This window comes from Entelurus aequoreus, linkage group LG17, assembly GCF_033978785.1.
Source record: "Entelurus aequoreus isolate RoL-2023_Sb linkage group LG17, RoL_Eaeq_v1.1, whole genome shotgun sequence".
NCBI classification, from domain to species: domain Eukaryota; kingdom Metazoa; phylum Chordata; class Actinopteri; order Syngnathiformes; family Syngnathidae; genus Entelurus; species Entelurus aequoreus.
In genome coordinates this window covers 2563867-2591247 of record NC_084747.1, presented here as the reverse complement: position 1 = coordinate 2591247, position 27381 = coordinate 2563867, and the positions used below count along the sequence as shown (strand labels likewise).

General features: G+C 40.0%; 1 protein-coding gene across 2 annotated transcripts; it reads right to left on the bottom strand.

The window, feature by feature from the left end:
- Window positions 1–5708: 5708 nt before the first annotated feature.
- LOC133631827 (zinc finger protein OZF-like) lies at window positions 5709–18989 on the bottom strand. 2 transcript variants are annotated; one of them, XM_062023988.1, is made up of 2 exons: window positions 17691–18989; window positions 5709–6043 (listed from the first exon to the last, which is right to left on the bottom strand). In XM_062023988.1, the coding sequence occupies exons 1-2, from the start codon at window positions 18955–18957 to the stop codon at window positions 6039–6041; spliced, it is 1272 nt and encodes a 423-aa protein (XP_061879972.1). In that variant the 5' UTR covers window positions 18958–18989; the 3' UTR covers window positions 5709–6038. The 2 variants fall into 2 exon arrangements, with proteins under 2 accessions (XP_061879972.1, XP_061879974.1); XM_062023990.1 differs by having other exon boundaries at window positions 18441–18989.
- Window positions 18990–27381: the final 8392 nt, after the last annotated feature.

Genomic DNA, 27381 nt, shown 5'->3' with positions numbered 1-27381 from the left:
AGCAGACGCGCTAGCCGCCGACCTCACCTTGACTTCCTACGTCTCCGGGCCGCCAAACGCATCGGGTAAAGTCCTTCGTCCTTCCGCCGATCGCTGGAACGCAGGTGAGCACGGGTGTTGAGCAGATGTTTTTAGCATAGCTCTGTGCGGTCCGGTTGCTAAGTTGCTAAGTTAGCTTCAATGGCGTCGTTAGCAACAGCATTGTTAACCTTCGCCAGCCTGGAAAGCATTAACCGTGTATTTACATGTCCACGGTTTAATAGTATTGTTGATTTTCTATCTATCCTTCCAGTCAGGGGTTTGTTTTTTTTGTTTCTATATGCAGTTAAAGCACGATGCTATCACGTTAGCTCGTAGCTAAAGCGTTTCGCCGATGTATTGTCGTGGAGATAAAAGGCACTGAATGTCCATTTGGCGTTCTCGACTCTCATTTTCAAGAGGATATAGTATCCCAGGTGGTTTAACATACAAATCCGTGATCCACAATAGAAAAAGGAGAGAGTGTGGAATCCAATGAGCCAGCTTGTACCTAAGTTACGGTCAGAGCGAAAACATTTTTTTTATTTCACTGCATTCTAGTCCGTCACTCTCACGTTTCCTCATCCACGAATCTTTCATCCTCGCTCAAATTAATGGGGTAATCGTCGCTTTCTCGGTCCGAATCTCTCTCACTTCATGCGGCCATCATTGTAAACAATAGGGAACTTTGCGTATATGTTCAATTGACTACGTCACGCTACTTCCGGTAGGGGCAAGCCTTTTTTTATCAGATACCAAAAGTTGCGATCTTTATCGTCGATGTTCTCTACTAAATCCTTTCAGCAAAAATGTGGCAATATCGCGAAATGATTAAGTATGACACATAGAATAGATCCGCTATCCCCGTTTAAATAAAAAAATTTAATTTCAGTAGTTAAGCGACAACTGTGTGGAACTACTTTTTTTCGCGGTTTGCTTTTCATCCATCTTCCGCTTGTATTCATCGTGTATCTCCTTATGATTCTTGAAGAGGTGGGACATCAAATTGCTCGTATTAAAAAGGAAGACGTCTCGGTTCCTCCTCGCATAAACAACTTTTTGCAGTCATTTCAAAATTGCCAGTTTTTTATACGTCAGAGACACTTTAAAATAATCCCAGATAGGGATGTCCGATAATGGCTTTTTGCCGATATCCGATATTCCGATATTGTCCAACTCTTTAATTACTGATACCGATATCAACCGATATATGCAGCCGTGGAATTAACACATTATTATGCCTAATTTGGACAACCAGGTATGGTGAAGATAAGGTACTTTTTAAAAAAATTAGTAAAATAAGATAAATAAATTAAAAACATTTTCTTGAATAAAAAAGAAAGTACAACAATATAAAATCAGTTACATAGAAACTAGTAATTAATGAAAATGAGTCAAATTAACTGTTAAAGGTTAGTACTATTAGTGGAGCAGCAGCACGCACAATCATGTGTGCTTACGGACTGTATCCCTTGCAGACTGTATTGATATATATTGATATATAATGTAGGAACCAGAATATTAATAACAGAAAGAAACAACCCTTTTGTGTGAATGAGTGTAAATGGGGGAGGGAGGTTTTTTGGCTTGGTGCACTAATTCTAAGTGTATCTTGTGTTTTTTATGTGGATTTAATAAAAAAACAAAAACAAAAAACGATACCGATAATAAAAAAAATGATACCGATAATTTCCGATATTACATTTTAACGCATATATCGGCCGACATCTCTAATCCCAGACCATGTCGTCAGTCAGTCACCGAGCGAGCGAGCTGGCTTGTTAGCCACGGCTACAGCACCGGCAACAACACACTCCCGTCGTTGTTATGCTGCGCTCGCGACGGTTTGATGAGGTCATCAAGCGTCGCCAGCAAACCTCTCATGCTGCAGTCGTGCTGCCACTCCTGTGTTGTGTGTGGGAGAGTGGATGGGGGAGGGGCTGCTGACTGGGAGACGCAACTGCGGCGTTTTGAAAAGTCATTCATTTTACTTTTTGAAACGGATACCGATCATTTCCGATATTCCATTTTAAAGCATTTATCGGCCGATAATATCTCTAATCCCAATGTTCCATTAACAGTTCTGCTCAACTGAAAAGTAAAGACGCCCTATGGCTGGTTTAAAAAAAAAAAAAAAGTATATATATAAAAAAAAAACCGATTCTATCAAACCCCCCAAGGGGAAGGATTCAAGCTCTTCAAAAACACAATAGAGACCACCGGCCCCACTATTCTGGTCCTAAGACCCTCCAGTCCCCCAGCACGGCTTTTTGGTTCACCTTTCATCCGCCTCTTTAAACCTCTGAGTGAAAGGAAAATAGGTAGTGGCATGTCAAAGCATTAAAGAGGAACAACCGTGGAGTTTAGATTCCAGGAGAGACCAACGGCAGCTCTTGTTACTCCCAGTTGAACCTTCCAAATCTGAGCCCATGGAAGGTTCCTGGCAAACCTCATAGGAATCTAAAGCTATTGTCACGTATATACAATACAAAAATAAACAGAAACATCTCAAATGAAAGCACTGTACAAAACACAATAAATGAATATGAGAACATCTCATGTTGGCTCTGCAGAGAAAATGATGACTTCATGTGCGTGTTTTGACCCTCCACTTTGCTGCAGTGGTTAAGCGCAACAATTCATTTGTTTGTTTTTAAAGGTCTAAACAACCTCGCGCCATCATATCTCTCCGACCTCCTTCAGCCTTACTGCCCCACCCGATCCCTAAGATCAGCCGATCAGCTGCTACTGACGGTCCCAAACACAAGGCGGAAGCTTAGAGGTGACAGAGCTTTCGCTGCTGCTGCTCCCAAGCTCTGGAACGACCTACCTCTGAGTGTTAGACAAGCCTCCTCTCTTCCTGTTTTTAAATCTCTCTTAAAAACATACTTTTATTCCATGGCTTTTAACACTGAGTGATATCCATCCTGCAATGAATACACCTGCTGTCAACCTGTTTTTATATTTTATTTATTTATTTTTTATCGTGTTCTGTTTGTGTTGTGTTTGCTCGGTTCTCGTATTATTTTAACCTGCCCATTGTACAGCACTTTGGCTACCCCTGTGGTCAATTTTAAATGTGCTTTATAAATAAAGTTGATTTGATTTGATTCAAGTCTTACACAAGTACATGCGTATACATTTTTTTAAATCCAAAAAGGTCAGACGAAGACCAAATTAAAACCCAAATATGAACGTATGAACACATTTTATAAATAATTATAGTATTGCAAGCAGAAAACAATGTACAAATACATATAAATGATAAATAAAATGGACAAATTGACATTTTTACTGAAGACTGTTGGCGAAGAGAGCGGAGGGGTAAGCCACATGGGTGCTACTTTATTAGGAGCTCATGTAATATTGTTGGCCGCCTTCTTTATCAAAGTGCTGGCACTCAACTTTCTTTGGCCCCCACGGTGGCTTTTTTTTGCAGTCATAGTTGTTAAAAAAAACAAACAAAAAATGTTTAGCAGTATGAAAAGCAGGGCAACATTTAAGGGCCACATTTAAAAAACACTTTAGGACCAATGTCTTGGAAAAATAGATCACTCTTCAATCAACAGTAGTTAATACTATGATTATTAGGGATGTCCGATAATATCGGCCGATAAATGCGTTAAAATGTAATATCGGAAATTATCGGTATCGGTTTTTTTATTATCTGTATCGTGTTTTTGTTGTTGTTTTTTTTTAATGAAATCAACATAAAAAACACAAGATACACTTAACCTCCCTCCCCCCATTTCTTTCTGTTATCAATATTCTGTTTCCTACATTATATATCAATATATATCAATACAGTCTGCAAGGGATACAGTCCGTAAGCACACATGATTGTGCGTGCTGCTGCTCCACTAATAGTACTAACCTTTAACAGTTAATTTTACTCATTTTCATTCATTACTAGTTTCTATGTAACTGTTTTTATATTGTTTTACTTTCTTTTTTATTCAAGAAAATGTTTTTAATTTAGTTATCTTATTTTATTAATATTTTTAAAAAGTACCTTATCTTCACCATACATGGTTGTCCAAATTAGGCATAATAATGTGTTAATTCCATGACTGTATATATCGGTAATTAAAGTTGGACAATATCGGATATCGGCAAAAAAAGCCATTATCGGACATCCCTGTTGAATGACCAGACCAGGAGTCAGCAACCTTTTTGAAAGCAAGAGCTACTTCTTGGGTAGTGATTAATGCGAAGGGCTACCAGTTTGATACACACTTCAATAAATTGCCAGAAATAGCCAATTTGCTCAATTTACCTTTAACTCTATGTTATTATTAATAATGAATGATATTTACACTTAATTGAACGGTTTAAAAGAGGAGAAAACACGAAAAAAATGACAATTAAATTTTGAAACATAGTTTATCTTCAATTTCGACTCTTTAAAATTCAAAATTCAACCGAAAAAAAGAAGAGAAAAACTAGCTAATTTGAATCTTTTTGAAAAAATTAAAAAAATAATTTATGGAACATCATTAGTAATTTTTCCTGATTAAGATTAATTTTAGAATTTTGATGACATGTTTTAAATAGGTTAAAATCCAATCTGCACTTTGTTAGAATATATAACAAATTGGACCAAGCTATATTTCTAACAAAGACAAATCATTATTTCTTCTAGATTTTCCAGAACAAAAATTTTAAAAGAAATTCAAAAGACTTTGAAATGAGATTTAAATTTGATTCTACAGATTTTCTAGATTTGCCAGAATAATTTTTTTGAATTTTAATCATAAGTTTGAAGAAATATTTCACAAATATTCTTCATCGAAAAAACAGAAGCTAAAATGAAGAAATTAAATCAAAAATGTATTTATCATTATTTACAATAAAAAAACAAAACATTTACTTGAACATTGATTTAAATTGTCAGGAAAGAAGAGGAAGGAATTTAAAAGGTAAAAAGGTATATGTGTTTAAAAATCCTAAAATCACTTTTAAGGTTGTATTTTTTCTCTAAAATTGTCTTTCTGAAAGTTATAAGAAGCAAAGTAAAAAAATGTATGAATTTATTTAAACAAGTGAAGACCAAGAGTTTAAAATATTTTCTTGGATTTTCAAATTCTATTTGAGTTTTGTCTCTCTTAATTAAAAATGTTGGGCAAAGAGAGACCAGCTTGCTAGTAAATAAATACAATTTAAAAAATAGAGGCAGCTCACTGGTAAGTGCTGCTATTTGAGCTATTTTTAGAACAGGCCAGCGGGCTACTCATCTGGTCCTTACGGGCTACCTGGTGCCCGCGGGCACCGCGTTGGTGACCCCTGGACCAGACTCTCTACAATCCCTAATGAGGAGTTTAAAAAAAACAACTTTTGAAATATAAACGCATTTCCGACACATGTTATGGCGCGGCAAGAATACAAGTATAAAACAGACCCACTTTAAGAAGATTGTAGCCGCTGACCTGCTTTGAATGCAGATCAAAGTTAACCCGCTCGACACGCATGACCGACAGGTGTCACGGGAAGCACGTAAACGCAACACTTGGAAAAAGTCCTCCAGCGCCACTTCACGGGATTGTCTCGTCTGCTCGCCGCAGGGAACACGCAGAGAACCTGACCTGACCTGACCAACACACTGCGGCGCTGTATTGTTGTGGTCGGGAACGACAAACTAAACTAGTTTGTGTATTCCATTGAAAGAACGTGCGTGAGGAGACGGTGGAAAGCTTACCCGATGCAAGGTGCCTGCGTTGTCGGACTTGAACGCAACACAGCGAATCCTCCTCGGTCCTCTCGTTCCGGTTCTCGCTTGGACTGCGGGGTCCGGGGGGGGGGGAGTTTTTAGTCCACCTGTGCAGGTCCAAGAAGTCCAAGCACCCGGCCAAAGAACTCCTCTTTGTACTTGTCCGCTCCCGGCTGCAACTTGTGGAGCGTCGCGCATGCGCACTGGACTCGGCCTGGCTAGTGAGGCCCGCCCCCATAGACATCTTTATACGTAGACGCAGCTGCTGTGACGCCGGAAATTGGGCCGCCATCTTGAAGTGGTGATGAGCAGCCTAAACTGACAGTTGACAGGTACAAAACAAAAGATGGTGTTCAGCGTTTTTTGAACATAGGAATCGGGGGATTACTTTTCACAAGTAAGATTTCAACATTAACGTGCTATTGGTTGTATTTTGTGAAAAGAATATTACCACAGAGTTGAGAAGGAACAAAGATCTTCAATAGTACTGAAATCGTAGTCGCTAGCAAACAAGAGTGTGACCATAATAGAATTTCCTGTCAATTAAATTAATTACATTTAAAGGCCTACTGAAAGCCACTACTAGCGACTACGCAGTCTGATAGTTTATATATCAATGATGAAATCTTAACATTGCAACACATGCCAATACGGCCGGGTTAACTTATAAAGTGACATTTTAAATTTCCCGCTAAACTTCCGGTTGAAAACGTCTATGTATGATGACGTATGCGCGTGACGTCAATGGTTCAAACTAGGGATGTCCGATAATGGCTTTTTGCCGATATCCCGTTATTGTCCAACTCTTTAATTACCGATACCGATATCAACCGATACCGATATCAACCGATATATACAGTAGTGGAATTAACACATTATTATGTCTAATTTGGACAACCAAGTATGGTGAAGATAAGGTACTTTTTAAAAAAAATTGTAAAATAAAATAAGATAAATAAATTAAAAACATTTTCTTGAATAAAAAAGAAAGTAAAACAATATAAAAACAGTTACATAGAAACTAGTAATTAATGAAAATGAGTAACATTAACTGTTAAAGGTTAGTACTATTAGTGGAGCAGCAGCACGCACAATCATGTGTGCTTACGGACTGTATCCCTTGCAGACTGTATTGATATATATTGATATATAATGTAGGAACCAGAATATTAATAACAGAAAGAAACAACCCTTTTTTGTGAATGAGGAGGGAGGTTTTTTGGGTTGGTGCATTAATTGTAAGTGTATCTTGTGTTTTTTATGTTGATTTATTTTTTTTTTAAAAACAAAAAAAAAACGATACCGATAATAAAAAAACCTATACCGATAATTTCCGATATTACATTTTAACACATTTATCCCTAGTTGAAACGGAAGTATTGGGACACATTGTATCCAATACAAAAAGCTCTGTTTTCATCGCAAAATTCCACAGTATCCTGGACATCTGTGTTGGTGAATCTTTTGCAATTTGTTTAATGAACAATGGAGGCTGCAAAGAAGAAAGCTGTAGGTGGGATCGGTGTATTAGCGGCTGGCTGCAGCAACACAACCAGGAGGACTTTGAGGTGGATAGCAGACGCGCTATCCGACGCTAGCCGCCGACCGCATCGATGATCGGGTGAAGTCCTTCGTCGCGCCGTCGATCGCTGGAACGCAGGTGAGCACGGGTGTTGATGAGCAGATGAGGGCTGGCTGGCGTAGGTGGAGCGGCAAAGTTTTTAGCATAGCTCTGTGAGGTCCCGTTGCTAAGTTAGCTTCAAAGGCGTCGTTAGCAACAGCATTGTTAAGCTTCGCCAGCCTGGAAAGCATTAACCGTGTATTTACATGTCCATGGTTTAATAGTACTGTTGATTTTCTGTCTATCCTTCCAGTCAGGGGTTTATTTCTTTTGTTTCTATCTGCATTTAAGCACGATGCTATCACGTTAGCGCCGTAGCTAAAGTGCTTCGCCGATGTATTGTCGTGGAGATAAAAGTCACTGTGAATGTCCATTTCGCGTTCTAGACTCTCATTTTCAAGAGGATATTTCAGCAAAAATATGGCAATATCGCGAAATGATCAAGTATGACACATAGAATGGATCTGCTATCCCCGTTTAAATTTTTTTTAAAAATCATTTCAGTAGGCCTTTAAAAATGTCATACTTGAATAAAATAAAGTTTAAATAAATGATGAAGATAAAGATTGTAAAAGCCAACAGGGGGTAAAAGTTAGGACCACAGTCCAGATTGTGTAGGAAGGTAATATATGTTAGCTAACTAGACCAGGGGTCGGCAACCCAAAATGCTGAAAGAGCCACATTGGACCAAAAATACATCTGTCTGGAGCCGCCAAAAAACAAAAGCCTTATATAAGTGTTATAATGAAGGCAACACATGATGTAAGTGTCTATATTAGCTGTATTAGCCTACTATCAAAGGCTGACGCAAGTCTTCATTGACATTAATGTTGTATTTTAATTTTTATTCTACGCATTTTTGCAACACTGGAACTCATTAGTAAAATGGAGGCTTCTCACAGGATGAGGAAATCCTGGATATTACTGGCTTATAATGACCAAAGGTATAGATGTGTGTGTCCAAGTTTAAGGAAACGGCAGGCTGTCTTCCTCTAATGGATTTATTACAATCTTTGCAAGCTGGGTAACGTTTGCTGTGGTCTGGAACAACATGGCACGCAAACAACTATGAGAAATGCAGCCAATATTACATACAGATAATGTATGACAAATATAACTTAAATACACAGAGGACATAAGTAAAGGAAATTAAATTGCACAATGATGCACTATGTACATACAGCTAGCCCAAATAGCATGTCAGCATTGGTTAGCTTGCAGTCATACAGTGTATAAGACAATACTTTAACAGTATAATTGTAACCAGGAATAAGTCTTCAAGTAACAATATTCAAATACTAACATTGTTGGGTAAGACAGAATTTGGTTTTATTCTGAATCCAGTGAAACAGATTGGTGGTTTTAGCTGATTCAAAGACTTTCAGGTGTTTATATATGTTTACGTTGAAGTATTTGGCAGACGCTTTTATCCAAAGCGACATACGTAAAAAATACATATAAAACAATCACTGTAAACATGATAATTTAAGGGAATAATGTAATACAAAATATCAATACAAAGTGTCAAGACAGAATAAACTCAGCAACAGAGATACAGTCTATAAGATGTATAGATATCTAATGTATTCATACATTGTTTATGTAGGATCAATACGCATGTATATATAACCTAATCATTCAAATAATTCAATGTATATACTCTGATGATTAACTTGTGTGATGACTGTATTACGATGATAGTATATATTTGTACCATGAATTGAATACGTGGACCCCGACTTAAACAAGTTGAAAAACTTATTGGGGTGTTACCATTTAGTGGTCAATTGTACGGAATATGTACTGAACTGTGCAAGCTACTAATAAAAGTTTCAATCAATCAAATCAAAAACTATGAATAATAAAACATGTGTCCTTTATCATAGCTACACGTATGACAAAAAAGCGCGTGAAAATCAGTGGTATTCAGTGAGGTAAGATGAATGAAATGCGCTGACAGTTCATTGCTCCTGCCAAATGAATTGCACTGAGTGGAGTGGATCACCACTCCAAGATGGCGGCCCCGCGTCTCGTCAGCGCCAGTAGGCAGTAGCGCACCATGCTGCGTACTCTTAGAAGATGTCTATGCCCGCACCTAGGCTAACGTTAAAGTCACTTTATAGCAGCACAGGTGTAGGTTACCTGTTGCTAAATTGACCTATTTTACTTACCCGTTAGTTTAAATCCTTTACGCCGTCTGCTAGCATCTTAATAATAGTAAACACACCGTTAAACAAGCGGTTTACACGGTTGCCTTTGCCAACAGCAGATCAAGTTTAAACTTTCTAAATGAGCTTAATAAATTGAGCTATTACGGTTTAAGATAACTTTAACAAACGAGAACATAAGCTATCTATTCAACTGGCTAACGTTGCTAAATACAAATTATATTACCGAAATGAACTAAACTTCCTTAATCAACTTCCGCCCAACAACGCCGTAAATTATGATTCTGCTTCTCCTCCGCTATAAAACGTAGTCCCATTGCCTCGCCCTTACGGCGCATTAATATGAAAAAAAACACGTATTCATTGCTTTTGTTTTTGACTCGGTAATTCATCCGTGTTCTAAGATTGTTTAACATGATTCGCTCTGTTAAAAAATTGTGGAATAAAACACCGATTTGTCATGTGTGTTCTGCGTTTAAAGCATTGTATTTCGTTAGCTGACCGAGGTCGCCATCTAGCGGGTTTTCATGCAGTTGCACATGGTTTTGTACTCCACTTGTAGTTTTTAGAAAGTAAAAAAATAAATAACCGGAAGTACTTGATGGTCAACAAATAATAAAATCAATCAATCTATGATTTAGTCTTTTATGAATTCACGTATGACATTTTTAGATACTATTTGGTACACAAATCACTATACAGATAATAATTAAAGGATGTGTATATTATTACAATTTGTATTTCTATACAAATTCGATGTCTATGGATATTGTAGCAAAGAATGTAGGCTCGTACGACTTCTTTGTTTGTCTTGTCTTTATTGTGCAAGATGCAGTTTAACCACACAACAGCTCCAATGTGTGTCTATCCTCTTTCCCGGCAAAACTCGAACTCCCCCTTCCAACATCTACGTCACTTCCTCCACTCTCCCGGAAGTCCCGCCCCACAGCCCAAGCCATTGGCTAACACCCCGTAGCCAGTCGCTACAATATTTTATTAATGTTTTGTCTTAAAAAAATCGCTTGATTAGGAGTAAAAGTGAACAACAATAAAAACATGAACATGGGGTGGATTTAAAAAAGAAACATTTAGAGAGTATTATCGCCACATTTTTGTCATGGTCACGACTACTCCATCCGTACAGAAAGACACGATCGTTCCACGCATGCGCGAAGGTAAACGTCATTTCCTGTTTTTCTTTTTCAGGACGTAGCCTTCTGACGTCATGTTCCGCTGATTTTTTAATGTTTTGTATTAAAAAAAAATCGCTTACTTAGGAGTAAAAGTGAACGAGAATATAAAAAATGAATATTGGGTGGATTAAAAAAAAAAAATCAGAGTATTATCACCACATTTTCTACCACTTTCACCCTTCTGTCATTGCAATGAAATACGCACTGACACCCATCATTTCTTTTTTAAATATGTATTTTTTTCAAATGAGACACTTATCTTAAATCTATTTCTGCAGCCTAACAAAAACATACTCTGAGAGTAACACAATATATGATGTAGCTTTAGCTCATTAGTGGGTTCGTTGTGGTCTAAATACAAACCCCGTTTCCATATGAGTTGGGAAATTGTGTTAGATGTAAATATAAACAGAATACAATGATTTGCAAATCATTTTCAAGCCATATTCAGTTGAATATGCTACAAAGACAACATATTTGATGTTCAAACTCATAAACTTTTTTTTTTTTTTGCAAATAATAATTAACTTAGAATTTCATGGCTGCAACACGTGCCAAAATAGTTGGAAAAGGGCATGTTCACCACTGTGTTACATGGCCTTTCCTTTTTTAACAACACTCAGTAAAGGTTTGGGAACTGAGGAGACACATTTTTGAAGCTTCTCAGGTGGAATTATTTCCCATTCTTGATTGATGTACAGCTTAAGTTGTTCAACAGTCCGGGGGTCTCCCTTGTGCTATTTTAGGCTTCACACATTTTCAATGGGAGACATATCTAGACTACAGGCAGGCCAGTCTAGTACCCGCACTCTTTTACTATGAAGCCACGTTGATGTAACACGTGGCTTGGCATTGTCTTGCTGAAATAAGCAGGGGCGTCCATGGTAATGTTGCTTGGATGGCAACATATGTTGCTCCAAAAGCTGTATGTACCTTCCAGCATTAATGGTGCCTTCACAGATGTGTAAGTTACCCATGTCTTGGCCACTAATACACCCCCATACCATCACACATGCTGGCTTTTACACTTTGCGCCTAGAACAATCCGGATGGTTATTTTCCTCTTTGGTCCGGAGGACACGACGTCCACAGTTTCCAAAAACAATTTGAAATGTGGACTCGTCAGACCACAGAACACTTTCCCACTTTGTCTCAGTCCATCTTAGATGAGCTCAGGCCCAGCGAAGCCGACGGCGTTTCTGGGTGTTGTTGATAAACGGTTTTCGCCTTGCCATACCATACCAACTTTGTTTATAAAGCCCTTTAAAAACAACCACAGTTGAAAAACAAAGGGCTGTACACCACAAAGAAATAAAGGCAAAGGACAGACTAAAAAATAAAATTTAAAACAGAAGTAAAATACACATTAAAAAAAGCAAATACAAAATTACCCTAAGAACACTTTGTTAAATAAAAATCAGTTAAAAGTTAAAAACAGTTAAAAAAGTTAAAAACAGTTTAAAGGCCTACTGAAAGCCACTACTAGCGACCACGCAGTCTGATAGTTTATATATCAATGATGAAATCTTAACATTGCAACACATGCCAATACGGCCGGGTTAACTTATAAAGTGACATTTTAAATTTCCCGGGAAATATCCGGCTGAAACGTCGCGGTATGATGACGTATGCGCGTGACGAAGTCCGAGTAACGGAAGTTATGGTACCCCGTAGAATCCTATACAAAAAGCTCTGTTTTCATTTCATAATTCCACAGTATTCTGGACATCTTTTGCAATTTGTTTAATGAACAATGAAGGCTGCAAAGAAGACAGTTGTAGGTGGGATCGGTGTATTAGCAGCGGACTACAGCAACACAACCAGGAGGACTTTGTTGGAGAGCAGACGCGCTAGCCGCCGACCTCACCTTGACTTCCTACGTCTCCGGGCCGCCAAACGCATCGGGTGAAGTCCTTCGTCCTTCTGCCGATCGCTGGAACGCAGGTGAGCACGGGTGTTGATGAGCAAATGAGGGCTGGCTGGCGTATGTGGAGAGCTAATGTTTTTAGCATAGCTCTGTGCGGTCCGGTTGCTAAGTTAGCTTCAATGGTGTCGTTAGCACAGCATTGTTAACCTTCGCCAGCCTGGAAAGCATTAACCGTGTATTTACATGTCCACGGTTTAATAGTATTGTTGATTTTCTATCTATCCTTCCAGTCAGGGGTTTATTTTTTTTGTTTCTATATGCAGTTAAAGCACGATGCTATCACGTTAGCTCGTAGCTAAAGCATTTCGCCGATGTATTGTCGTGGAGATAAAAGGCACTGAATGTCCATTTCGCGTTCTCGACTCTCATTTTCAAGAGGATATAGTATCCCAGGTGGTTTAAAATACAAATCCGTGATCCACAATAGAAAAAGGAGAGTGTGGAATCCAATGAGCCAGCTTGTACCTAAGTTACGGTCAGAGCGAAAAAAGATACGTCCATCACTGCCTCTCAAGTCCTTCACTGTAACGTTCCTCATCCACGAATCTTTCATCCTCGCTCAAATTAATGGGGTAATCATCACTTTCTCGGTCCGAATCTCTCTCGCTCCATTGTAAACAACGGGGAATTGTGAGGAATACTAGCTCCTGTGACGTCACGCTACTTCCGCTACAGGCAAGGCTTTTTTTTATCAGCGAGCAAAAGTTGCGAAGTTTATCGTCGATTTTCTCTACTAAATCCTTTCAGCAAAAATATGGCAATATCGCGAAATGATCAAGTATGACACATAGAATGGATCTGCTATTCCCGTTTGAATAAAAAAAAAATCATTTCAGTAGGCCTTTAATGTACAAAGCCAACAGGGGGAAGCTCACAGGTACCACTAGGTCCAAACACTATTACTTCTGTCTTCTTTTCATTGAAGTTTAAGAAGTTTAGGGCCATCCAGGCCTTGATGTCATCAAGACAAGCAAGTAGTGGCTGTATTGAAGAGGCATGATTTCTCTTTAACGGAAAATACATTTGTGTGTCATCAGCATAAGAATGAAAACAAATACCATGCTTTCTTAAAGGCCTACTGAAATGATTTTTTTAAATTTAAACGGGAATATCAGATCCATTCTATGTGTCATACTTGATCATTTCGCGATATTGCCATATTTTTGCTGAAAGGATTTAGTAGAGAAAATCGACGATAAAGTTCGCAACTTTTGCTTGCTGATAAAAAAAGCCTTGCCTGTACCGGAAGTAGCGTGACGTCACAGGAGCTAGTATTCCTCACAATTCCCCGTTGTTTACAATGGAGCGAGAGGGATTCGGACCGAGAAAGTGATGATTACCCCATTAATTTGAGCGAGGATGAAAGATTCGTAGATGAGGAACGTTACAGTGAAGGACTAGAGAGGCAGTGCAGGACGTATCTTTTTTCGCTCTGACCGTAACTTAGGTACAAGCTGGCTCATTGGATTCCACACTCTCTTCTTTTTCTATTGTAGATCACAGATTTGTATTTTAAACCACCTTGGATACTATATCCTCTTGAAAATGAGAGTCGAGAACGCGAAATGGACATTCAGTGCCTTTTATCTCCACGACAATACATCGGTGACACACTTAGCTACCGAGCTAACGTGATAGCATTTTGCTTTAACTGCATATAGAAACAAAAGAAATAAACCCCTGACTGGAAGGATAGATAGAAAATCAACAATACTATTAAACCGTGGACATGTAAATACACGGTTAATGCTTTCCAGGCTGGCGAAGGTTAACAATGCTGTGCTAACGACGCCATTGAAGCTAACTTAGCAACCGGACCGCACAGAGCTATGCTAAAAACATTAGCTCTCCACCTACGCCAGCCAGCCCTCATTTGCTCATCAACACCCGTGCTCATCTGCGTTCCAGCGATCGGCGGAAGGACGAAGGACTTCACCCGATGCGTTTGGCGGCCCGGAGACGTAGGAAGTCAAGGTGAGGTCGGCGGCTAGCGCGGCTAGCGGTCCAACAAAGTCCTCCTGGTTGCGTTTCTGTAGTCCGCTGCTAATACACCGATCCCACCTACAGCTGTCTTCTTTGCAGCCTTCATTGTTCATTAAAAAAATTGCAAAAGATGTCCAGAATACTGTGGAATTATGAAATGAAAACAGAGCTTTTTGTATAGAATTCTACGGGGTACCATAACTTCCGTTACTCGGACTTCGTCACGCGCATACGTCATCATACCGCGATGTTTCAGCCGGATATTTCCCGGGAAGTTTTAAATGTCACTTTATAAGTTAACCCGGCCGTATTGGCATGTGTTGCAATGTTAAGATTTCATCATTGATATATAAACTATCAGACTGCGTGGTCGCTAGTAGTGGCTTTCAGTAGGCCTTTAACATTGAGCCCAGGGGAAGTAAATAACAGAAAAGAGCAGTGGTCCTAAAACTGAGCCTTGTGGGACCCCACATGTTAAGGGAGCAACAGAGGATTCAGAACCAGCAACATTTACAGTGAAGGTCCTGTTAGTCAAATATGACTTCAGCCAACTCAGGGCAGTACCACAGATGCCCACTTGATGCTGTAGGCGGTTAATTCAAATATTATGTATCAAATGCTGCTGTTAGATCCAGTAAAACTAAAATCACATGATCACCTAAGTCTGTTGCTCGAAAGATGTCATTAAAAACCCTTAATAATGCTGACTCAGTACTACGGAGGGGTTTAAACCCAGACTGAAAGACTTCTAAAATATCAGAGTCCTCTAAAAAAGTGTTTAACTGGGTAAAAACAATCTTCTCCAAGATTTTTGAGAGAAAAGGCAGCTTAGAAATGGGTCTAAAATGGGCTAAAACGGAACTGTCCAGACCAGGGGCCGTACTTATCAAGCTTCTCAGAATTACTCCTAAGAAGTCTGCTAAGAGTTGACTTAAGAGTAAATAAATTCTTCGCTGAAAGCTGTACTTAAAAGTTAGTTATCAAGCGTCTTACTCACACTTTCAGCGAAGTGTAGGACTGAATCTTAAGTGTCACACTCAGAGCTGAATTACGACATTACTATGTGCCGTAAACGCAATTTTAGGTGACGTCATTTCTGTGTCCATAGAAATGACCAATCACGGAAGGGAATCCGTTGTCTAAGAATAAAGAAATATCTTGGAAATATTTAAGTGGACAATGGGAGTGTATATTTTGACAATAAACTACAAAATAATACAAAACAAACTAGTCCCCGCTGGCACTCACGCTACCGCTCCCTCTCTTCTCTCGCCCACACACTCACTGACGTCACTCACCTCACGGCCACACACATACGCTACTGTCATAACATTTTCTTTCCAATTCATTAATTAGGCAACTAATTTGAAACTGGTGTGGGTGGCTCTATATATACTAGCCCACTGAAGACACATGCAGAAATCAACAAGGAATCGAAAAGTATTAAATCTGTGACAAAAATAATATCCGCTCTGTCTAAACGATACCGTTTGATCAGCTGCTCGTCATCAAAAAAAACAAAACATTGTTCCGTTCCCTGAATGTTCGCGCACGTCTCTCTCGCCTCAGTGCCATCCCCTGCTGGCAACTCCTAACCACTTAAGACACCTCTGAAGGTCTCTTAAATATCGTGGAGAGTAGGAGTGATTCTTAGACTTAAGAACGTTGATAAAAAGCTTTTATTCTTAAGTTTGAGAGTAGGACTAAATTTCGCAAATTCTCAGGACTTAAGTGTAAAATGGCACTCTAAGAAGCTTGATAAGTACGGCCCCAGGTTCCTTTAAAAGCGGTTGAACCACGGCGTGTTTAAAACTGGTAGGAACCACACCAGAAAACAGACTGCTATTTAAAATGTTAAGAACAGGCTGCCCTGTGCAAGAAAACACTTCTTTAAAAAATGTAGGAGGGACAGCATCATGGGGGGAACCTGAGGGCTTCATAGGATTGGTTAACTCTTGTAACTGCCGCAGAGTCACTTGCTCAAACTGATTAAAAACAGCAGAGTAGTTAAACGGGACAGAAGGGTCAGAGGTCGGAACAGCGACGAGAGCCCTCGTTGTGGCCATCTTATCAATAAAATACTTTAAAAAGGCATCGCACAATTCAGAGGAGGGTTCCAAACATGTAGGCTGAGGGGCGTTAAGAACAGAGTCAATGGTTTTGAATAAAACACGAGGGTCAAGACTATTTGAGGCAATAATGTTTGCCAAATGTTCTCTTTTTGCCTCTTTGACTGTGCTCTGATATCGACGCCAACAGTCCTTTCAAATCTGGATCGACGCCATAGGATAGTTTTAACGTGCACTTACAGATGTAGCGACCAACTGTGGTTACCGACAGTGGGTTTCTGAGGTGTTCCCGAGCCCATGTGGTGATATCCTTTACACGCCGATGTGGCTTGTTGATGCGGTACAGCCTGAGGGATGGAAGGTCACGGGCTTAGCGGCTTACGTGCAGTGATTTCTCCACATTCTCTGAAGCCTTTGATGATATTACGGAGCGTAGATGGTAAATTCCTTGCAATAGCTGGTCGAGAAAGGTTTTTCTTAAACTGTGCAACAATTTGCTCAGGCATTTGTTGACAAAGTGGTGACCCTCGCCCCATCCTTGTTTGTGAATGACTGAGCATTTCATGGAATCTGCTTTTATACCCAATCATGGCACCCACCTGTTCCCAATTAGCCTGTTCACCTGTGGGATGTTCCCAATAAGTGTTTGATGACTTTATCAGTATTTATTGCCACCTTTCCCAACTTCTTTGTCACGTGTTGCTGCCATCAAATTCTAAAGTTAATGATTATTTGCAACAAAAAAAGATGTTTATGAGTTTGAACATCAAATATGTTGTCTTTGTAGCATATTCAACTGAATATGGCTTGAAAAGGATTTGCAAGTCATTGTATTCCGTTTATATTTACATCTAACACCATTTCCCAACTCATATGGAAACGGGTTTTGTATATTAATGCACATTCTTGCCTGAAATAAAACCACAAGTCTTGATGTTAGCAAGTCAAAGTTTCGACAGTGCATTTCCCACCAGCACACCCGTGTTTCTTAAACTGGTACTTACTGGAGAACGTTTCGTCACACACGCTGCAACTCAGCACTTTCTCACCGGTGTGTATTCTGGTGTGCACTTTCAAATCGCAGTTTTGTGCAAAACCTCTGCCGCAGAATGAACACGTGAATGGTTTTTCCCCGGTGTGCATTCTGGCGTGCGCCATCAAATTTCCTTTCTGGGAGAACCTTTTGCCGCAAACGAAGCAGGCGAAGGGTTTGTCTCCCGTGTGCGTCCTCATGTGTAATTTCAGATCGCCTTTTTGTACAAAACCTTTAGCGCAGACGAGGCATTTGAAAGGTTTGTCCCCGGTGTGCGTTTTCACGTGTTTTTTCAAGTCACACTTTTGGACGTAGCCTTTACCACAGACCGAACATGTAAAGTTTTTTTCCTCGCTGTGAACACTGGTGTGTTTGACCAGACCTGCTTTCTGGGAGAACCTCTTACTACACACCGAGCACGAGAACGGTTGGTCTCCGGTGTGTATTTTCATGTGCGCTTTCAAAACGCTGCTTTGGACGAAACCTTTACCACAGACTGAACAGATGTAGGGTTTCTCACCGGTGTGTATTTTGCTGTGGGTTGTCAAGTTTCCTTTTTGGGAGAAACCTTTGCTGCAAATGGAGCAGACGAAGGGTTTCTCTCCAGTGTGCGTTCTCAGGTGTATTTTGAGATGACTGGGCTTATTGAAAGGTTTATGACAGTAAGAACATGTTTTATATTTACAGTCATCATCATCATCATAGGTGGTGTCCTCACTACCTGAGAGTGGAGCTAAGAGATGGTGGTCTCCATCAGCTGGAAGCTCCGCCTCTCCCTTCTTCTTACTTCCGCCTTTGTGGCTCCTCCTCTTCCTCTTTAGTGTGCAGGGGCTGTGGCTCATCCTCTTCTTTGTTAACCCTTTCTCTTTATTGCAAGGTGGCTCTGGTTTCGCCTCTTCTACTTTGATCTGAGGGGCCGGTGACTCCTCCTCTTCTTTAATTTGGTGCTTGTCGTCTTCCCTTTTAAATTCTGGGGTGAGTTCCTCCTCTTTTTCCTTTTTAAAGTGAGAGAGTTGTGGCCCGTATTCCCTTTTGATATGGCAGTGCTGCGGCTCCTCTTCTGCTTTAATTTGAGGGGGCTGTAGTTCCTCCTCTTTTTCCTTTTTAAAGTGAGAGAGTTGTGGCCCATACTCTTTATTGATATGGCAGTGCTGCGGCTCCTCTTCTGCTTTAATTTGAGGGAGCTGTAGCTCCTCCTCTTCCTTTTTAATGTGGGGTGGCTGTGGCTCCTGCTCCATCTCAGAGGATCGCTCCTGCTGCTCAGGGAGAAGATGTTTTTCCACAGACGTCTGCAGGACACGAGAAAACAAACACATGCTTTAGAAAAGTCCAGCTTTGCTCAGTCAAATACGACATACGGTACTTGTTAGAATACCGTATTTTTTGGACTATAAGTCGCATTTTTTTTCATAGTTTGGCCGGGGGTGCGACTTATACTCAGGAGCGACTTATGTGTGAAATTAACACATTAGCGTAAAATATCAAATAATATTATTTATCTCATTCACGTAAGAGACTAGACCAGACCTGGGCATTCTGCGGCCCTTTGTGCGTCCTTGTCCGGCCCGCGTGAGGCCAATTATAAATTACAAAATAAATTTTAAAAAGTATCTATGTCGAGTGTGCAATACAACGGTGCTGCTTTTGTTTTGAAAATCGTTATTTGTATTACTTCCGTGTGGACGTATGCGTGTGTGTGATTGTGAGTGAATGTGAACAGCTGCAATCACAAAATAAAGTTGAAAAAACATCTATGTCGTGTGCACAATACAACTGTGCTGCTTTTATTTTGAAAAGTATTATTTATGGGCGTGTGTCCGTGTGTAACCTGCGAGTGAAGGTGCACATGCAGCGACAAGTGATGCACGGTTTACACCCGAGACGCTAAAAAGAGAAAAGTTGATGAAGAATGGCGTGTTTTCAACAAGACATGGACTGCCAAGCAACGTTCCCTCTAAGGTGCGCGCCTGCGCAATTGCGCACTGCTCAAACGTCCGCTGCGCGCAGCAAATATACACCGCGCACCAAATCAAATCCCATCTGAATTCTAAACAATATAAACATATTTATTCTATGTAATTTTGCAATGCAACTCTGAGTGACAGTGACAACAAGCGGCCCTAACGGTGTTCGTCAACACCGTTCAATTGAACACCGTTCAATTATTGTAACGTCTATCGAGATGCTTCGAGGACAGGAATTATATCCATCACTTTATTGAGCAAAACTGTTTATATTCGGATATAACCACACCAAAAACATGAGTAAAACAATTCTATCTGGAAAAACTAGTCATTTTCTGCCGTACAAACCAGGTCAAAACCAACTTGTCATCTGTCACCAACACGCATAGCACTAAACCACTGGTGCGTTTATGGCCACACAAAAAGTCGGACAACTCAAACACCACACAAAGTCACACTATGACTCCTCAGTCATACGTGTGCTTATTTTACTGTCATTTATTATTAATGTTAATTTATTTATATTAGTCATGGAATGCTGTTACACACACTATGTTGAAGTATTACTATTATTATTAATTATTATTATTTATCTTACGGTATATATAAAAAATAATATTGAGCAAAATTTAATTGAAATATTGTCGATGTGGCCCTCCAGCAGTGCTCGGGTTGCTCATGCGGCCCCCTGTAAAAATTAATTGCCCACCCCTGGACTAGACGTATAAGATTTCATGGGATTTAGCGATTAGGAGTGACAGATTGTTTGGTAAACGTATAGCATGTTCTATATGTTATAGTTATTTGAATGACTCTTACCATAATATGTTACGTTAACATACCAGTTGGTTATTTATGCCTCATATAACGTACACTTATTCAGCCTGTTGTTCACTATTCTTTAGACATTTTAAATTGCCTTTCAAATGTCTATTCTTGCTGTTGGCTTTTATCAAATACATTTCCCCAAAAAATGCGACTTATACTACAGTGCGACTTATATATGGTTTTTTCCTTATTCCTTATTACTCTCAATATTTTATACACTAACACTTGATCTTGTTGTTGATAACTTCCGCGTCTCTTTCTTAGTAGCGCGCAGGCTAAGCTAACTAGCAAGCTAAGCTAAGCCTGAGAAGCTTTAAAGTTCACTGAGACGAGTCTGACGCAAATAATACATTTTCGTTTTTTCACATGATATGCGAATAAGTAAAAATGCGTAAATGAAGGATTTAACGCCGACTTCCGAGCCACAACGCTCGTTAAATGCTTTTTCTGTCAATGCTGTGTTCGCTGTGAGCTGGTTTGTTTTCAACAAATTCCCGGTTGCTAGGGGATTGGTAGGCGGAAGTGACGTAGGTCCGCCCTCACCCATAGTCAAATTCCTCCGCTACAGGATGAAAGAAGATGTCATACGTAAAGCCTGGGGAAAGAAGAAGATTTTTCTGAACGGGAGACAAATATACTTTGACCAGGATTACCCCCCAGCAGTCCTGCAAAAGAGGAAAGAATATGCTGAAGCCAAGCGAGTGTTAAAGCAAAGAAATATCCGCTTCCAGACTCCGTTCCCGGCCAAATTACGAGTGTTTTATGAGGACGGCATGCAGCTGTACCAGACAGCAAAGGAGGCGACAAAAGACATGAAGGACAGAGGACTGCCAGTCAGCGTGATTACGCCGAGAGAGAGCCTGCTGGATCAGCTGTCCCGCTCCGCCTGGGAGACCATGGGAGGAAGGAGCCGGGAGGGGACAGGTGAGGAGCCAGAGAAAAGCATCAAGGAGAGACTGCAAGCCTTCAGAAGATAATCATCGCCTTCTCCGGAGGACCTGTTCATTTTGACTGACGTCTTAAAGTGCTGGTAAGATGAACAGAACCAAAACAGGTGACTTTAAATTCATTCTATGACATTTGCGTTTATATAATAACCCCAGCGAGATGAGAAAAAATACAAATGAGGGATGTATCTATGTAATGAACAGAGATTTTTTTTCTCTTTCTACCAAGTGCCACGATGGGGGCCCTCAGCCCATAGTTGGGAGAGGATTTCCCCCACAGCTAGACGTTTTATCTAGCTTAACTCAGGGTCATCTATTAGAGACCCCTGCCTTGGAACTACACTTTTCTTTTTTCTTCTGTTCTTTTTCCATTTTTTTTAGTTATTTTGCTTTGTTTTATTTGCTATTTCAATTTTTTCGTTATGGGAGTAGACTTGCTAGGTTTCATTTTGAATATTTTATTGGTATACTTACAAGTAAATACATATGGTTAGTGACAAAGTAAAATGTGTATCGTTTAATGTTAATGGGCTATTGAACCCATCCATCCATCCATCCATCCATCCATCTTCTTCCGCTTATCCGAGGTCGGGTCGCGGGGGCAGCAGCTTAAGCAGGGAAGCCCAGACTTCCCTCTCCCCAGCCACTTCGTCCAGCTCCTCCCGGGGGATCCCGAGGCGTTCCCAGGCCAGCCGGGAGACATAGTCTTCCCAACGTGTCCTGGGTCTTCCCCGTGGCCTCCTACCGGTCGGACGTGCCCTAAACACCTCCCTAGGGAGGCGTTCGGGTGGCATCCTGACCAGATGCCCGAACCACCTCATCTGGCTCCTCTCCATGTGGAGGAGCAACGGCTTTACTTTGAGCTCCCCCCGGATGGCAGAGCTTCTCACCCTATCTCTAAGGGAGAGACCCGCCACCCGGCGGAGGAAACTCATTTCGGCCGCTTGTACCCGTGATCTTGTCCTTTCGGTCATAACCCAAAGCTCATGACCATAGGTGAGGATGGGAACGTAGATCGACCGGTAAATTGAGAGCTTTGCCTTCCGGCTCAGCTCCTTCTTCACCACAACGGATCGATACAGCGTCCGCATTACTGAAGACGCCGCACCGATCCGCCTGTCGATCTCACGATCCACTCTTCCCTCACTCGTGAACAAGACTCCGACGTACTTGAACTCCTCCACTTGGGGCAGGGTCTCCTCCGCAACCCGGAGATGGCACTCCACCCTTTTCCGGGCGAGAACCATGGATTCGGACTTGGAGGTGCTGATTCTCGTCCCAGTCGCTTCACGCTCAGCTGCGAACCGATCCAGCGAGAGCTGAAGATCCTGGCCAGATGAAGCCATCAGGACCACATTATCTGCAAAAAGCAGAGACCTAATCCTGCAGCCACCAAACCAGATCCCCTCAACGCCTTGACTGCGCCTAGAAATTCTGTCCATAAAAGTTATGAACAGAATGGGTGACAAAGGGCAGCCTTGGCGGAGTCCAACTCTCACTGGAAACGTGTCCGACTTACTGCCGGCAATGCGGACCAAACTCTGGCACTGATCATACAGGGAGCGGACCGCCACAATCAGACAGTCCGATACCCCATACTCTCTGAGCACTCCCCACAGGACTTCCCAAGGGACACGGTCGAATGCCTTCTCCAAGTCCACAAAACACATGTAGACTGGTTGGGCAAACTCCCATGCACCCTCAAGGACCCTGCCGAGAGTATAGAGCTGGTCCACAGTTCCACGACCAGGACGAAAACCACACTGTTCCTCCTGAATCTGATTGAACTCAATGGATGGGAACCCAATCACCTTACTGAATGTCTATGCACCCCCTGGGAGTGATATTAATTTCTTCCAAAAAATCACCAATATTATGGTAACAGAAACCGAAGGTTTTTTGATTTGTGGTGGGGATTTAAATATACATCTACAGCCAAAATTGGATTAATCTAGTACAAAAATACATAACGTTAAACCCCTTTATAAGTAAACACACTTTTTGAGGAAGTAGGCTTAATTGACATATGGCGAGACTTTTTTCCAGACAGAAGGGATTATACTTATTTCTCTGCGCCACACTGTCTTTATACAAGAATAGATTATTTTCTAACATTTGGAAAGGATAAAGATAAAATATGTACCTGTGAAATTGGGACGATAGATTTAAGTGACCATGCACCTATATACCTATCTATTGACTTTAATCTGAGGGCAAAAAAGAATACATGGAAACTAACTCAAGTCTGCTGAATGACCTATCATTTAAAACACAAATTAAATCTGAAATTAATCTCTTCTTGGAGTTCAATGACACAGGAGAGGTTTCGCCTCCCATGTTATGGGACACCCTGAAGGCTGTTTTAAGAGGGAAAATCATAGCAATATCTTCATTTAAGAAAAAAAATGAGAATACAAAATCAAATGACTTAATAAAAAAAGTAAAAGAATGAGAAAGAAAACACAAACTAGATTTGGCACAGGATACATTAAGGGAAATAAGAAATACTAGGAATGAAATTAACAGTTTGGCCACACAAGAAATACAAAAAAATCTAATGTTCTTGAAACAGAGACACTATGAAAGTGGCTCTAAGTCTATGAAAATATTGGCCTGGAAACTAAAAAAAAAGATAGCGGAAAACACAATTCATAAAATCAGGGATCCAAGAACAAAAGAGATAAAAAGTAAACCAAACGAAATTCAGGAAGCCTTCGAACATTTTTATAAAACTTTATACTCTGAGGTCTCTAGTAGGAGCATAACCCAAATTGACAGCTTCCTGAACTCCCTGGATTTACCTATTTTAGATGAAAAACAAAACCAAACAATATCTGCAGAAATAACTGAAAATGAATTAAAAGTTGCAATTAATAGGCTTAAACTAAGTAAATCGCCAGGATCAGACGGTTACACGGCAGAGTGGTATAAGGAATTTAAAAAAGAATGAATACCTGTTTTACTCCCCACATTGAATTGGGTCTTAAAAAAGGCACAAACGCCACTTAGTTGGAGAGAGGCAATTATCTCAGCTATACCAAAAGAAGGCAAGGATATAATTGAATGTGGATCTTACAGGCCAATATCGGTTCTCAATGTAGATTATAAATTATTTACTTCCATTATGGCCAAACGATTAGAACATTTCTTACCTATATTGATACATAATGATCAAACAGGTTTTATACATCAACGACAAGACAATATAAGAAAGACACTACATATTATGGATCATATACAAAGAAAAAACATTGAAGCAATTGTTATAAGTGTGGATGCTGAAAAGGCCTTTGATTCGGTTAATTGGAATTTTCTTTACAGAGTTCTACATAAATTCGGCTTTCAGGATACAATCATTAAAACTATACAGGCACTATATAACAATCCTACTGCTAGGATTAAAGTCAATGGATATTTATCAAACAGTTTTACCCTAGAAAGGGGCTCTAGACAGGGATGTGCATGGTCACCATTACTCTTTGCATTATATCTGGAGCCATTAGCTCAGTCTATCAGACAAAATGAAGATATTAAGGGAATCATGATGAAAGGAAGAGAGTATAAATTGGCCTGCTATGCGGATGACATTTTGGTCTACATCGGACACCCAACATACTCGCTCCCTAAATTAATGCAATCATTTCAACTGTATGGTCAACTATCAGGATATAAAATCAATATAGGTAAAACCCATCTACTCTCATATAATTATAACCCACCGGGGGAATCAGAAGTAGTTACCCTTTGATATGGCAAACAGAGTCTTTTAAATACCTGGGCATTAATTTGCCAAAAGATCTAACAAAATGATCAGAATACAATTATCTACCCATACATAAAAAAATAAAAGATGACATAGCAAGATGGAACTTAATTCCTTTTTTTAGCCTTAGTTCTAGAATTGATTACATCAAAATGAATGTACTGCCAAGATTGCTGTACCTATTTCAAACCCTGCCAATAGAGATGAACCAAAACCAATTCAATGAATGGGACAAAATGCTATCAAGGTATATATGGCAAAGTAAAAGGCCAAGAGTTCGTCTCAAAACTTTACAATTGGTCAAACAAAAGGGAGGATGGGGTTTACCTTGCCTCCGAGATTATTATTTTGCAGCCCAGATGAGAGCAGTGATATGCTGGTGCAACCCGTCATACATTGCTCAATGGAAAATTATTGAAGAAGAAATGCCCTCCATCCCCATACAAGCAATCCTGGCGGATAGCAATTTACAGACCCACATAAATAACACTGATAACCCATGGGTGAAATGGACCCTTAAAGTGTGGAAAATGATTATAAAGGAATACAAACTCGAGAGTGATATTGCAGTTCTTAAATGGTGTGCCTATGATACAGAGTTTACACCTAATAAATTAGACTCAAGATTTAAGGACTGGATATCTAAGGGTACAACAGCTTTATGTAGTGTAATGAAAGATGAAAAAATGCATAGTTTTGAAACTATTAAAAGGACATATATATTAGAAAACCAAGACTTCTATCGATATTTGCAGTTGCGACATTTTGTTAATATGAAGGTGAAAAGTGTCACAAAGATGAGTATATGTTTGATTGAATTGTTTACAAAAGCCTACAATTCAGAAACTATTGATAGAAGTATTTCATGCTTGTATAAGGGTCTGTTGAATATGAAACCATATTCAACTTCATATATTAAAATAAAATGGGAGAAGGAAGGAGGGATAACTATATCTGAGGAAGAATGGACAATAATATGGAAATATCAATGGACTTGTACCAGCTCACCCAAGTGGAGGGAGTTTGGCTGGAAAAGTTTGATCAGATTTTTTATTACACCTTCTCAGAAGTCTCACTATGATAACAACTCCCCTGCCTGTTGGAGAAACTGTGGGAATTCAAATGCAAACCACCACCATGTTTTGTGGGACTGCTCCATCATAAAGGACTACCGGAAAGAGATACACCAAGCTCTACAGGATATTTTCAAACGTGAAATACCCCTTGAAAGTAAAACTTTGTTTTTTGGACATGTACCTCAGGACTGGCTGAAGAAAGATAAACACTTAATGAATATCCAACTGGTGGCCTGTAAAAAGACCATTACTAGGAAATGGATATCCCAGGATAGCCCAACTTTGAAGCAATGGATGGAAATCACAATGGACATATATGAAATGGAGAAGATAACTGCCTTTATTAATTATAAATTGGAAAAATTTACTTCATACTGGGTCAATTATGTCACGCCCCATAAACCTGACTTTAATTTTTCGAATTAGTGATTGTACTGCTCAAAAAAAAAAAAAAAGAAGGATTACTCCCTATTAGGGATGATACTCGAAACCGGTTTTCCCGGTTGTTTGATAAGAAAAGAACAGAGTCCTCGGACTCGAATCCCTTTTTGAGAACCGGTACCCGTTATCGAGACCACTATAGTAAAGGAAAAGAGTTGATTCTTTATTCGAATCCCGTCCCGACCAGAAATGCTCCGTGGGACATCACAATAAATGACGTCACGTAGCTCAGTCATTAGGCGCAGATAGCGAAAGCAGGAAAACAATGGACGGGGAAAAAGCGCTCCAAGGTGTAATAAAGTTCAAAACAAAAGCTATAATCCATCGAATAACTTTACTGAGAGATTTTTGCAGGGTAAAACACATGACCAACACTTTTACGACCAACCGGAAACATAGCAACGCACCTCCTTTACGGCAGCTGTCGCAACGTTCTTAAAACAACCGCAGCACATACATATATATACAACATATCTCCCTTTTTTAACTTTTGTTTTTCTTTCCTTGTAAACAAAACAAAATCACACTGTGGATGTGTTGTCTGTCTAATTATAAATAATGCAGACGAGGCGTGTTGGCTGAGTTCTTGACGTTTACTTTCACAGCGTGGCAACATGCAACACTTTTCGGGGCTACCGCGCAT